Below are 11,410 nucleotides of genomic sequence, written 5' to 3' on the forward strand. Positions count from 1 at the left end.
CTGGCCTTAGCATCCCATTCCGTAGGCAGTGGTTTCATTGCCTCATGATTTGGCATAATAACCAGGCTCAAAACAGTTTATCAGTTAAGAAGTCATTTTTATGTGCCATCCATTCTAGATCTAGCAGGAAATTTTGTTATTGCTTAAGTATTTACAGATGATCCCTATCATCTTTCCTGAACAGCAAGATTTTCATTCTTAAAAAAAAAATAAGTTAGGGACTTATTTGTCCCTAACTCAGTCCTTAGAGCTCGCAACTCTCGATCTCAGGATTGTGAGCTCCAGCCCCACGTTGGGTGTAGAGATTACTAAAAAAATAATAATAAAATAAATTTTTAAAAATAATCATAATTTTAAATTAAAAAATTAAAAATAAATTAAAACCACAAAAGAAAGTAAGTTTCAGGGTAAATGTGGGAGAAATTTTGGGATCAGAACTAAGTCAAAGGAAAGCTTAAAGTATTAGAAAATTTGTTGGGATCCCTGGGTGGCGCAGCGGTTTGGCGCCTGCCTTTGGCCCAGGGTGCGATCCTGGAGACCTGGGATCAAATCCCACATCGGGCTCCCTACATGGAGCCTGCTTCTCCCTCTGCCTCTCTCTCTCTCTCTCTGTGTGTGTGACTATCATAAATAAATAAATTAATTTAAAAAAAAATTTGTTTCCGTGTCCTGAGGACATAAAATTGTGGGGAAAAATAGCCTGCCTGTGTGGCATGCATTTACCAGTGACGTAATTATTAAAGATTTTTCAGAGTTGTCCTGTTTTGTTTTGTTTTAATTATCACAGAGGAAAGAGAAGGACCCTTGGAATATAAGTGCACTCGTTCTCCATTGTCTAAATGGCTGATGTTACAAATGAGCAAAACAGAAAGAAAAAAGCTTGAGATATTTTTGACAGTTAACAAAAAGGACTCTCCCTCGCTATCATGATCGAGCTCACTGTTTAAAAAGTGTGTTTCAGAGGAAGCTCCCAGTGTCTTGTATGGTCATTAACGGTGTCACTGGGGTGAGTCGTCTCCAGTCCCAGAGTTCCTGCCAACGTGTTCAGAGCCCAGTGGGGCCAGCACAGCCCTCTCCGCAAGATACTCTCTCAGCTTCTGGGAATGCCTCTTAGATACTGCTACCAGGATACCAAAATATTTCCCAAATATACCCTCAGCCGAAGGCAGGACATAGCATTTCCACTCTAACTTCTTACTGCTCTTGCTTCTTCCATAACCTCAGCTGTGAAGGAAAGGCTTCAGAATCCAGTTGTCTGTTTTTGAAGACTGGGGTATCGTCCTCACGGATTTGAGTGCATGCCCTGCGTGTGTGAAACAGACGGGCGGCTTTTACAGGTCACTCTGTTTGCCTGTGCTCCAAGTTCAAGGCCTGTGCCCAGGAAGGTGGGTTCCCCAGTTTCTAGGGGCAGCAGCCTTCCCAGCCGAGTAGGCCGTGTGTCTTTAGTGCCACCTTCTGGAAGCTTGGAGACTGGCATGTTAAATTCTCTGCGTAAGCGTCGTTCTGTTTGTGCGGTGACTGAATCTGTTGTAACACAGCCATGTGATTTTCGAATGGTCAGTGTCATCTCTTAAATTTTTGCTGACCAGTGTTGATTATTATGAATGACTGAATTCTAGTGCCTAAAAATCTAACCGGAGTAATCCAGAGTTTAGGAGAATTCGCTATCGTGTCAGGTCTTTTTTTTTTTAAGTCTCTTTTTTTCTTAGTAACCTCTACCTACACCCAATGTGGGGCTCGAACCCATGACCCCAAAATCAAGAGTTGCACTCAGTCTTCAACTGAGTCATCCAGGTGTCCCTAACCCCAAGTCCTCATAGTTAAATATCAAAGCAGTTGGACAACTCTGAAAAAGAGTTACTGGAGTGGGTTAGATTCAGTACATATTTTATGGCAGCTGGACCTGAGGTACCCATCTATACTTTGTTGTTTAACTGCTCTTTTATATACAGCAGTCACCATGAACATTGTTATCCCTGGAATCTGGCATCTTTATTTGAAATTTTTGGAACATAAGTAGAGAACTAGGGAGCTCTCTTCAGGTGTATTCCTGAGTGAGGCGGAGGAGTGTAACTGGAAACGTGGCAAGGGTCCAGGTTTAGGATTGATGCGGTATCAGAGTCTGCTCCAGAACAAGTACCTGCTGTGGATGAACTGCATCGGCTTGGTGGCCGGGCCCCCTGGATGGCAGATGGCAGGAGCTGCACGTACCCTGAGAGTGGACCCAAGCACATCTCCAGTTGCCTCTTTCTTTTTACAGAAAGGAAAGAAACCCAAGGCGGCAGAGTCTGTCTCAAAGCCAGGAGTCAGTGAAGGTAAGACACTAGAAGAAGTTAATATGGGGATCCCTGGGAGGCTCAGTGGTTTAGCGGCTGCCTTTGGTCCAGGGTGTGTTCCTGGAGTCCCAGGATCAAGACCCACGTTGGGCTCCCTGCATGGAGCCTGCTTCTCCCTCTGCCTGGGTCTCTGCACCTCTCTCTCTCTCTCTCTCTCTCTCTCATGAATAAATAAAATCTTTAAAAAAAAATAAAATCTTTTTTTAATAAAATCTTTAAAAAAAAAAGTTAATGCTTTTGCTTTGTTTGGTTTACTTTTTTTTTTTCTTTTTTTTTTTTAACAGAATCCCCAGGACCATCAAAAATTAAGGCAATGAAGCCTGAAGAAAATCTGGATTCTAGGGAGAAGAAAGCCAACTCAGCTCCCAAAAGTGCAGGTGGGTCCTGCCAAGACAACAGGGAGCTGTTTAGAAAGCTGGTAACCCAGAGGGTTATGTTGCAGTTTCCTTGGAGTGAATTCAAAAGCTCAAGCTTATGCTAAGTCCTGTTTCTGAGGAGTTCATTGAGCTCTCCTGGAGGCCAAGAAACAGTCCCCCTATCCCAAAGCCTGGTTGAAGGAGCCTGGGCAGAGATGCTGAGTACATATCTGCCAAGCTACCAAGGCTCCACGGGGAGCTGGACTCAGACTCACTGGGGAGACTGGTTAGTGGCCTGAGGCTCGGCGTTGGGCGGGAATGTTCCCAGTCCCACTAAGGCTGGGGTTTTACATGGCGCACAAGGCACTTAGCCAGCCTTTACCTGCCTCCTGGCCACATGTCAAAGGGCTATTTGACATATAGTCCAGAAGTCGGTGCATTTCTCCTCACTGCCTTTAACTCAAAGATTTCTTTTATGAAAAGGAAACACAGATTTATTATTAGGTGAAGGAATGTATAATTTCATGATGTGAGAAGTACCCACAGTACTACTTGATGGCTTCAGGTCCCCAGCCTACACGGAGTAGCCACCTGGCCTGGGGTAGGTGACCCAGCCTTCTTGTAGTTCTGCTCCTGGCCCTGTGAAACAGGCTGACAGCCCCCACGCTTCGGTCCGATCTGCAGCATTCACAGGGTGGGGAGCAGAGCAGAGCATAGTTGTTGATTTTCAGTGATTTAAGTGCAGTAGCTTCACCTGCTTTAGGAGTTGGCAATTGAGGTGATATACTGTGACGTTTATCCCAAGAAAGGAAGGGGGAAATTACTGAGACTAACAGACTTTTTTCCTTTTAAAAAGAATGTGATATTTGGAGTGATCTGTAGCCCCCCCCCCCCCCCCCCCCCCCCCCCGTAAAGTATTTGGCTTTTCATTCTTCCAGCAGCAAATGGGAGCTCTTCTGGAAAAATTGGGAAGCCTCTGAGTGGAGCTGCAAAGAGATCCATTGCCGATAGTGAAGAATCTGAAGCTTACAAGTCCCTTTTCACGACTCACAGCTCTGCCAAGCGCTCCAAGGAGGAGTCGGCCCACTGGGTCACCCACACGTCCTACTGCTTCTGAAGCCCATGCTGCACTCCACGCCATGCGGGCTCCGTTTCGTTTCCATGGGAGCAGGTGGCATAGGTGTCACTGTCCCCTGTACTCTGCTCACTCTCTGTGCGGGGCAATAAAGTCCTCCTCCCAAACCTCCTTGCTGGTGTAGTTGCTCTTGCTTGTGAGGCGCGTGGGTTCCCAGTGACAGACGTGCTGGGCAGCTGGCCGCCCCCTTCCAACGCACATGCACCTGCTCTCCCCGCGGCCCAGAGAGACGCACTGGCCACACTTCTTATGCTTGAAATAATTAAGGACTTAGATGCCTGGTGGGGTGTATGGTTGGGCCCTTTTGACTAAAATTGTAATGATTTTGCTGCCAACAGTTAGGCCAAATGAAACTGCGCTCTAGGAAGTGAATTTTAAATGCACTCTGCCTGCAGGTCTGTTTGTGGGAAGGCATCTGTGCCCCTGAGTAGAGCTGGGGCCTTGCTAATTGAGTACTTCAGGGAAGTTCCTTTACTTTAGCAGTTTCAAGATGAAAGCGATTTAGTTGGGTACCTGAGGATTTGATAGAAAAATAAAGCAAGGCCGCTTTTCTCTCACCTGTGTGTATTTTTCTCTCTTCCATAATCTTTTAGTAAGAAAATTACAGCCTTTCCGTTGATAGTGTCATAGCGTTTGCATATCTTGAGTTCCTTTTTCACTCAGATGATGAAGGAAATAGGGACGCCTCGGTGGCTCAGCAGTTGAGCATCTGCCTTTGGCCCAGGGCGCGATCCTGGAGACCCGGGATCAAGTCCCACATCGGGCTCCCTGCATGGAGCCTGCTTCTCCCTCTGCCTGTGTCTCTGCCTCTCTCTCTCTTTCTCTGTGTGTCTCATGAATAAATAAAATCTTTAAAAATATATTTAAAAAAGAAGATGAAGGAAATTATATGTAATATTGGTGTCTCTTACCAATGCGTAACGTGTGCTGACAGCAGTCATTGGAATTCCCATGGGACAGCTGAGTCAGGGCTGGGAATATCCCAGAGTCAGCACGGCTCTCTGGAGCCAGTCGCACTGTTGACGGGACCGGCTGGTTTCCGTTAACAAGCAGGAAAAGGAGCTGGGGGCAGGAGGGGGCGCGGTGTGAGAGGCCCCACATTCTCTGCCTCTGAGGGGCAGAAAGTTTGGCTCCCCAAGGCATCTTTCTTTGAATACAGAAGCATTTTAATCAGAACTCTAGTAACATCAGTGAATTTTTGCTGTAGACTTTTCCAGAACAAACCTGAATTGCCCACTCGCTTCTTACGTGTTTCCTGTACAGCCCGGTTAAACCATTTCTAGTTGCTTTTTTATTCCTTTTGTCAAATTATTTTCATAACGATCAGTACCTGTTTTATTTGGCTAAAATTTCTCTGTCACAGTGAGTTTTCTCCTTTCACAAAACTAAACAGTCTTTTTAGCTGAATGTCACTAATCACAGATTCAGTCATGAGGTGTTTTTATAGGTTAACGGCCATTATTTTGCCAACTTTGATTTCCCTAATTTTAGCTTTAATTTTATTGAGGTGGATATTTCGACTGTCCCCAGTTTTTCCCAGTGACCCGGTCACAGTGTCCCCAGCATCAGAACCTGGGCAGCTCAGGCCGCCCACTTCCCTCCAGGTCACCTCCAAGCTCTGCATGGCGCTCCCTCCCCTCCCTCCATGCCTGCAGCCCCCCCAGCGCCCCAGCCTCTCCCCACCTGCGGCCCCCCAGGAGAGCTTGCTCTGGAGAGGCCTTTCAGCCTTCAGTGCCTAGCGAGGCGTCGAGCCCTCGGAGGCCCGAGGAGCCAGTGGCACTCATCCGGTGCCCCCCCACCCCAGGCCTGGCAGGATGGCTGGTACACAGGGGAGGGAGAGCAAGGCGGCAGGGGCTCGGAGCTGCCCTGTTTTGAGCGCTCACCTGAAGAGTTAAGCACTCGATGGCCTTCGTCTCTTGGGACTCACTGATGCACAGAGAGCGGCCGGTGACCATCGTCCCTCCTTGAAGCATCGCAGCCCCAGCAGGTGAGGGCCAGAGGGAGGAGGACGGGGCACCTGCCAGCTCCTGCCCCATGGCCACCCCGCAGGACCCGAGCCTCTGCTAGCCGGGGGGGGGACACGGGAAGGCAAGAGCTCCAGGACACAGGCTGTTTAACGCGCTTTCTTTCGTTTTACAGCCTCCCCACAGTGAACTGAGAAGATTGCCACTCGACACCATGAACCTTCCTGCTTTTTGACCCAGAGAGCCTTGGGCTCAAAGATCTTTCTGCTTCTTACCTGCCTTTCCCCTGTCCTCCTCCTATTGAAAAGCTGCTTTAGGCTTTTGAGCACCGAATAAACCACGACGGCATTTGCTATTGTTAAATATACATAAACATTTCCAAACGACAAAAATCACACGGAGGGAAATTTCCTGAGCATTCCTGTTGTGTGTGGTCATCTACGTGAATAAAGCCTGTCTGCCCCTCACTGCATCACACCAAAACCGCCACATATTAGAGCCCTGTTTGGTGGTGGGGGAGTGACTTAAAATACGGGGTGCATGTAGACACAGGGCCACCCCAAGATGCTCTGCAGCCGTGGCTCAGCAACAGGGCGACCCTCCCACCAGAGCCGGGTGAGGCTGCTCGGGAGGGCCAGGGCAGTCTGGGTTCCAAGGATGAGCCCCCGAGGGGCACCGGGCACCCCCTCTGGCACTTGGCCAGAGGTACCTGCCAGCTGCTTCCCCAAGGAGCAACTTCAAAGTAGGCCCTCACGAGGAATGGGTTCTCTTACCGGCCTACCTTCTAATCAGCCCTTTGGCTTTGCCTCTCTGCAGGCCCCGAGCAGACCACCTCCTACAGGAAGGCCCCCGCCTCTCCATGAGCTGTGCACGTGTAGGAGCCGGCTTCTCCTGTGCCTTCAGATAGTCTGAAAACTTCTTGGTCACTGCCCAGAGCTCAGCATGGTTCGAGGCACGGGGAGGGTCCCCCGTGGATCCTTGATGACAGCTGAACATTTCATTCCTAGGGACCGAGTGTGAACCAGACGACACGGGGGAACAGGTACATAGGCCTTGTGTTCCGTTAAATGTGATTCTTTCGGTTTCGTGTCATTTCGAAAACATTCGGTTTCAAATACACTGGCCAGCGAGCCCTAGCTTACGTCCCCAAGTTGGCTTCGGTTGGCATACAGGCGGGGTCCTTCTCCCTCAGGGTCTTCACACCCCCCCAGATGCCAGCACCCCCCACCTTCCCCAGCCACCTCATTGCCCCTCAAACTACCCGAAAGTCTTTTTCGGGAAAGCCTCCCTGCATAACCTAACCTAGAGCCGCCTCCTACAGTTCTGTTCTCCTAAAGTGCTCGCTGCTTATCACAATTTGAATGAAGTGATTTATCCTCTTCCCCACGCACCGCACAGCCAGGGACGATCGGTGAGTGGAGGCGGGAGGCGGGAGGGAGGCGCGAGGGAGCGGTGGGCACGGGGGAGAGCGTGGCCACCCACAGGGCCTGTTTGGCCTCAGCTGAGTGGTGGCCGGTGTTACCAGCTCATCCCTGTTTTCCAAGGAAGCCAGAAACCTTGGTTTCAAAAGTCGAGTCCCTCCCAATATTTAAATATTACCAAATAGGGCAGCCGGGTGGCTGATGCCCTGGGCCCGCCGCAGGCGCGTCCGACTCCGAGACCTGGGTGCTGGTTGGGGTCCTTGGAGGCAGGGGGGGTGCTGGAACGCGGCAGGGCGCAGGCAGGGTGCGAGGCGCCCACCCCGAGGTCCTGTGATGACCCGGGGCCATGATCCTTTCCTGCCCCCAGCCCTCGGGCTCGGGGCCCACACGGCCCAGGACGCCCTGCTGTTCAGTGGCCCCCAAAGAGCGTGGCTCGATCTCTGTCCTACTAAATGAGGTCTTCTTCCTGACAAGGGATAGATCGATTCGAGATCGTGAAGTGTTTCGGGCCGAAGTTATTCCTGGAGGCAGGGGTTTAGCATCGCCTTCGGCCCAGGGTGTGATCCTGGAGACCCAGGATCGAGTCCCGCGTCGGGCTCCCTGCAGGGAGCCTGCTTCTCCCTCGGCCTGTGTCTCTGCTTCTCTCTCTCTCTGTGTGTGTCTCTCATGAATAAATAAATGAAATATTTAAAATAAATAAATAAATATCCCCAAATAATCATGTCTGGGAACAACGCAGGCCAAGCAAAGCCCAAGGGGCTCCCAGCGTGTAGCCTCTGGTGTCATCGCCACCCTCCCCCCCCCGACCCCCGGCTCTGGGTCCCACAGGGACACGTGCTCCGTCTGCCCCGCTCACCTCAACGTCTGGACTGGACACGTAGAGAAAGGGCGGAGCCGGGGGGGCTGCCTGTGTCCCCGCCCTCGCTGCACCCGCCTTGGAGGCTGCTCCAGGGCGACCCCCGGGAGCCTCCTGAGCCCCCGCCCGAAGCGTCACAATGGCCTCTGTGACATCACCAACAGCCGGGCCCCAGGCACCCGGTCTCCGGGTGCGCGGGAACAGACCCACCATGAGCAGCTTCGCGCCCCAGCTCTGCTCACCATGCGGACGCTGACATGGCTCTTGCTGCTGCCCGTGTGCCTCTCCTGCGGCTACGCCTTCATGTTTTCCCCGCTGCGAGACAAGGCCAAAGAGCCGCAGGGGAAGGTGCCCTGCGGAGGCCACTTCCGAATCCGGCAAAACCTCCCGGAGCATGCCCAGGGCTGGCTGGGGAGCAAATGGCTCTGGCTGTTTTTCGTTGTTGTGCTGTACGTGATACTGAAGTTTCGAGGAGATAGTGAGAAGAGTAAGGTAAGGACGGCCCCACCCCGGGCCCACCCCGGGCCCTCCCCGGGCCCCGCCACCCTGGGCCTGCCGCCCTGGGCCCGCCGCAGGCGCATCCGACTCCGAGACCTGGGTGCTGGTTGGGGTCCTTGGAGGCAGGGGGGGTGCTGGAACGCGGCAGGGCGCAGGCGGGGTGCGAGGCGCCCACCCCGAGGTCCTGTGATGACCCGGGGCCACGATCCTTTCCTGCCCCCGGCCCTCGGGCTCGGGGCCCACACGGCCCAGGACGCCCTGCTGTTCGGTGGCCCCCAAAGAGCGTGGCTCGATCTCCGTCCTACTAAATGAGGTCTTCTTCCTGACAAGGGATAGATCGATTCGAGATCGTGGGGTGTTTCGGGCCGAAGTTATTCCTGGAGGCAGGTTCGCCGCCCCCGCTTCTTAATTTCCCTAGAAGAGTTTCTTAATTTCTCGCCAGTTGCCGAACCGAATGGAAGTGGCATCGTTATCCCAGGAAAAGGAAAAGACCTGTCGTGAAGGGATAAAGGTGTAAGGGAGGAACAGCTCCTCCCTAAAGGGCTGCACAAGCCTCCGACGGGGAAAGGGGGAGAGAAATACAGCATGTTCTCTGCTAGACAGGCCCCAACTTCATGACACTGTGTCCAAACTGATAGAGCAGAGCTTGGCAAACGTTTTCTGGAAAAGACCGGATAGTAGATGCTTTGAGCTCTGCAGCCCACACAGTCTCGGTTGCGACTCCTCAACCCTGCCGTTTGGGCGTGAAAGCAGCCTCGTGCAATGTGCCAGTAAATGAGCAAGGCTGCGTTTCAATAAGACTTTATTTACAGAAACAGCCGGTGGGCCCGATTGGGCCACAGTTTGCCAATCCCTGGACTAGAGCGCAATGCTAGAACCGTCTTCTCTCAAGGTGAGCCCGACCCTGTCGGAACTGCGTCAGGACAGCAAAGCCACCCATGTTGCTATTCACCCTGAGTATCTTTCTTGACAGGAGCAGAATCCTTCCGGCCTTCGAGGCTGTCCATTTCGCTCTCCACTAAAGAAAAATCAAAATGCTTCCCCCAACAAAGACTATGCATTCAATACCCTAACCCAACTGGAGATGGACCTCGTGAAATTCGTGTCCAAGGTGCGGAACCTGAAAGTCGCCATGGCAACTGGCAGTAACCTCAAGCTTCAGCACTTGGAGGTACCTCCAGAGCCACACAATAATATTACCATCTATGAAATATGGGGCGAAGAAGACTCTGAATGAATGCACTTATGTGTCAGAGTAGGAGAGACAAAATTGAGTGTTGACAAACCGTATGCAAACCAATAAAATTATTCTGAAGAAAAAGAATTCTCAAATTTGACACCTTTTCTTCCCCCGCCCCCTCTCTTTTGAAACTGGAAGAAAAAATAAATGTGAGCCAGTAGCCGCAGCAGTTACTCTCTTGTTTTTGCCTTCCTCACCTCCACTAGAGCAGAGAGTGGTGAGAAAAGCACAGACAGCAACATGGTGGCAGGGCGGCCTTCTCAGCCACGGCACCAGGGCCCCTGGAGGACGAGACGGCTTAGGAAATTTGGGATACGATGCAGAAACCATCTTCATGGTAGTCATCCTTGTAGTAGCTATTTGTGCAAAAGATGGAACCAATTTTTATCTTTATAACTTATTATACTTTTTTTTTTATTTTTATTTATTTATGATAGTCACAGAGAGAGAGAGAGGCAGAGACATAGGCAGAGGGAGAAGCAGGCTCCATGCACCGGGAGCCCGACGTGGGATTCGATCCCGGGTCTCCAGGATCGCGCCCTGGGCCAAAGGCAGGCGCCAAACCACTGCGCCACCCAGGGATCCCTCTTTATAACTTATTATAAAGGCCAACTTTACAGGTTTAAAAGAAAAATGAATTAAGAGGGGGTGTGTGTGTGTGTGCAGTCACGCATGGGGATGCACATGTGTGCCTCTGTCGGGGAATGCTTGATTCTAGAAGCACTTGATCTTCTTACCATCAGAAAAGTCTTTTTATTCATTCTGTCTCGTGGATGACCCGTATTGACCTTTTCTTGTACCAAATGTCTAACTGGATTAAGAAATAGAGAATTGATCTATATTTTCAATGTAATTCAGATACAGGTGAGCTAACCGGGGCTTCCCAAATTAGTTGACACGAATGTGTATAATGCTTATTAAAAATATGGATGTTTTGGCATGTTTTGTATGGCTAATGGGAACTATGCTTACCCAAGGCTGTTAAATTAGCCTCCTGAGCCCCAGTCAAGGTCAGCGGGTGCAGGCCTGGAGAGGCAAGCTAGTGGGGAGGACCACGGAAGGGCCAAATCAATGTGTGCCTGACAGGGGAGTCCTGAGTCTCCATCAGCGAACCCCCATTGTTTGGGCCGAGCATTCAGGCTCTGTCCCGTGTGTGGGGGAGTCAGGCCTCAGACAAGAGCCGCCAAGCCCATCTCTTCCCGTCTCGTCCCTCCTGAACACTTATTGTCTTAACAGGATGGGAAAAAATGGAAGGAGCGGAGTTGTGCGTTCAGTATTCCGAGTTGTCCAAGCAAATGGGACCATGCGAGTTGTTTTCACAGCCGACTCTGAGGACACTCAGAGGCAACAGATATTTTGGTTGGAACCTGTGATCTCCACGTGGCACAGATTTTAGATGAATGGCGATCACCTACGAGGCCAGGGGTCTGCAAACCATGGCTCACAGGCCAGCTCGCTACCCGGTTTCATACTACCCATGAGCTGCTAATGGCTATTATGTCTTTCAATGGTTGAAAAAAGATGAGTAATATTTCACGACGGGCAAATAACATGAAATTCACCTTTCAGTGTCCATTGACTCTTGCTGGCACACAGCCACGCGT

At 51.0% G+C, this 11,410-nt stretch overlaps 3 protein-coding genes across 6 annotated transcripts in view; 2 read left to right on the forward strand and 1 right to left on the reverse strand.

Annotated features, from left to right (window-relative positions):
* Positions 1-3,938, forward strand: part of RTF2 (replication termination factor 2) — a 40,807-nt gene extending 36,869 nt beyond the window's left edge. For 2 of the 4 annotated variants that reach the window (XM_072801497.1, XM_072801495.1), the window contains 3 exons: positions 2,261-2,315; positions 2,621-2,713; positions 3,634-3,938. In XM_072801497.1, the coding sequence (XP_072657598.1) occupies positions 2,261-2,315; positions 2,621-2,713; positions 3,634-3,809 (324 nt within the window). In that variant the 3' untranslated portion in view covers positions 3,810-3,938. Of the gene's footprint in view, positions 1-2,260; positions 2,316-2,620; positions 2,714-3,630 lie in introns of all 4 variants that reach the window. The other 2 variants (XM_072801494.1, XM_072801496.1) reach the window with 1 other exon arrangement.
* LOC140618668 (beta-1,3-galactosyl-O-glycosyl-glycoprotein beta-1,6-N-acetylglucosaminyltransferase 7-like) overlaps positions 1-8,187 on the reverse strand; it is a 28,166-nt gene extending 19,979 nt beyond the window's left edge. The window contains exon 1 of the mRNA XM_072801491.1: positions 8,069-8,187. The gene's annotated coding sequence lies outside the window, so the exon portion shown is untranslated. The remainder of the gene's footprint in view (positions 1-8,068) is intronic.
* A 40-nt stretch (positions 8,188-8,227) lies between these two features.
* LOC140618670 (protein FAM209-like) lies at positions 8,228-9,890 on the forward strand. Its single transcript, XM_072801498.1, has 2 exons — positions 8,228-8,560; positions 9,540-9,890. Exons 1-2 carry the CDS (start codon positions 8,312-8,314, stop codon positions 9,801-9,803), a joined length of 513 nt encoding a protein of 170 aa, XP_072657599.1. The 5' UTR covers positions 8,228-8,311; the 3' UTR covers positions 9,804-9,890.
* Positions 9,891-11,410: the final 1,520 nt, after the last annotated feature.

The sequence above is a fragment of the Canis lupus genome, chromosome 26 (assembly GCF_048164855.1).
Source record: "Canis lupus baileyi chromosome 26, mCanLup2.hap1, whole genome shotgun sequence".
Classification (NCBI taxonomy): Eukaryota; Metazoa; Chordata; class Mammalia; order Carnivora; family Canidae; genus Canis; species Canis lupus.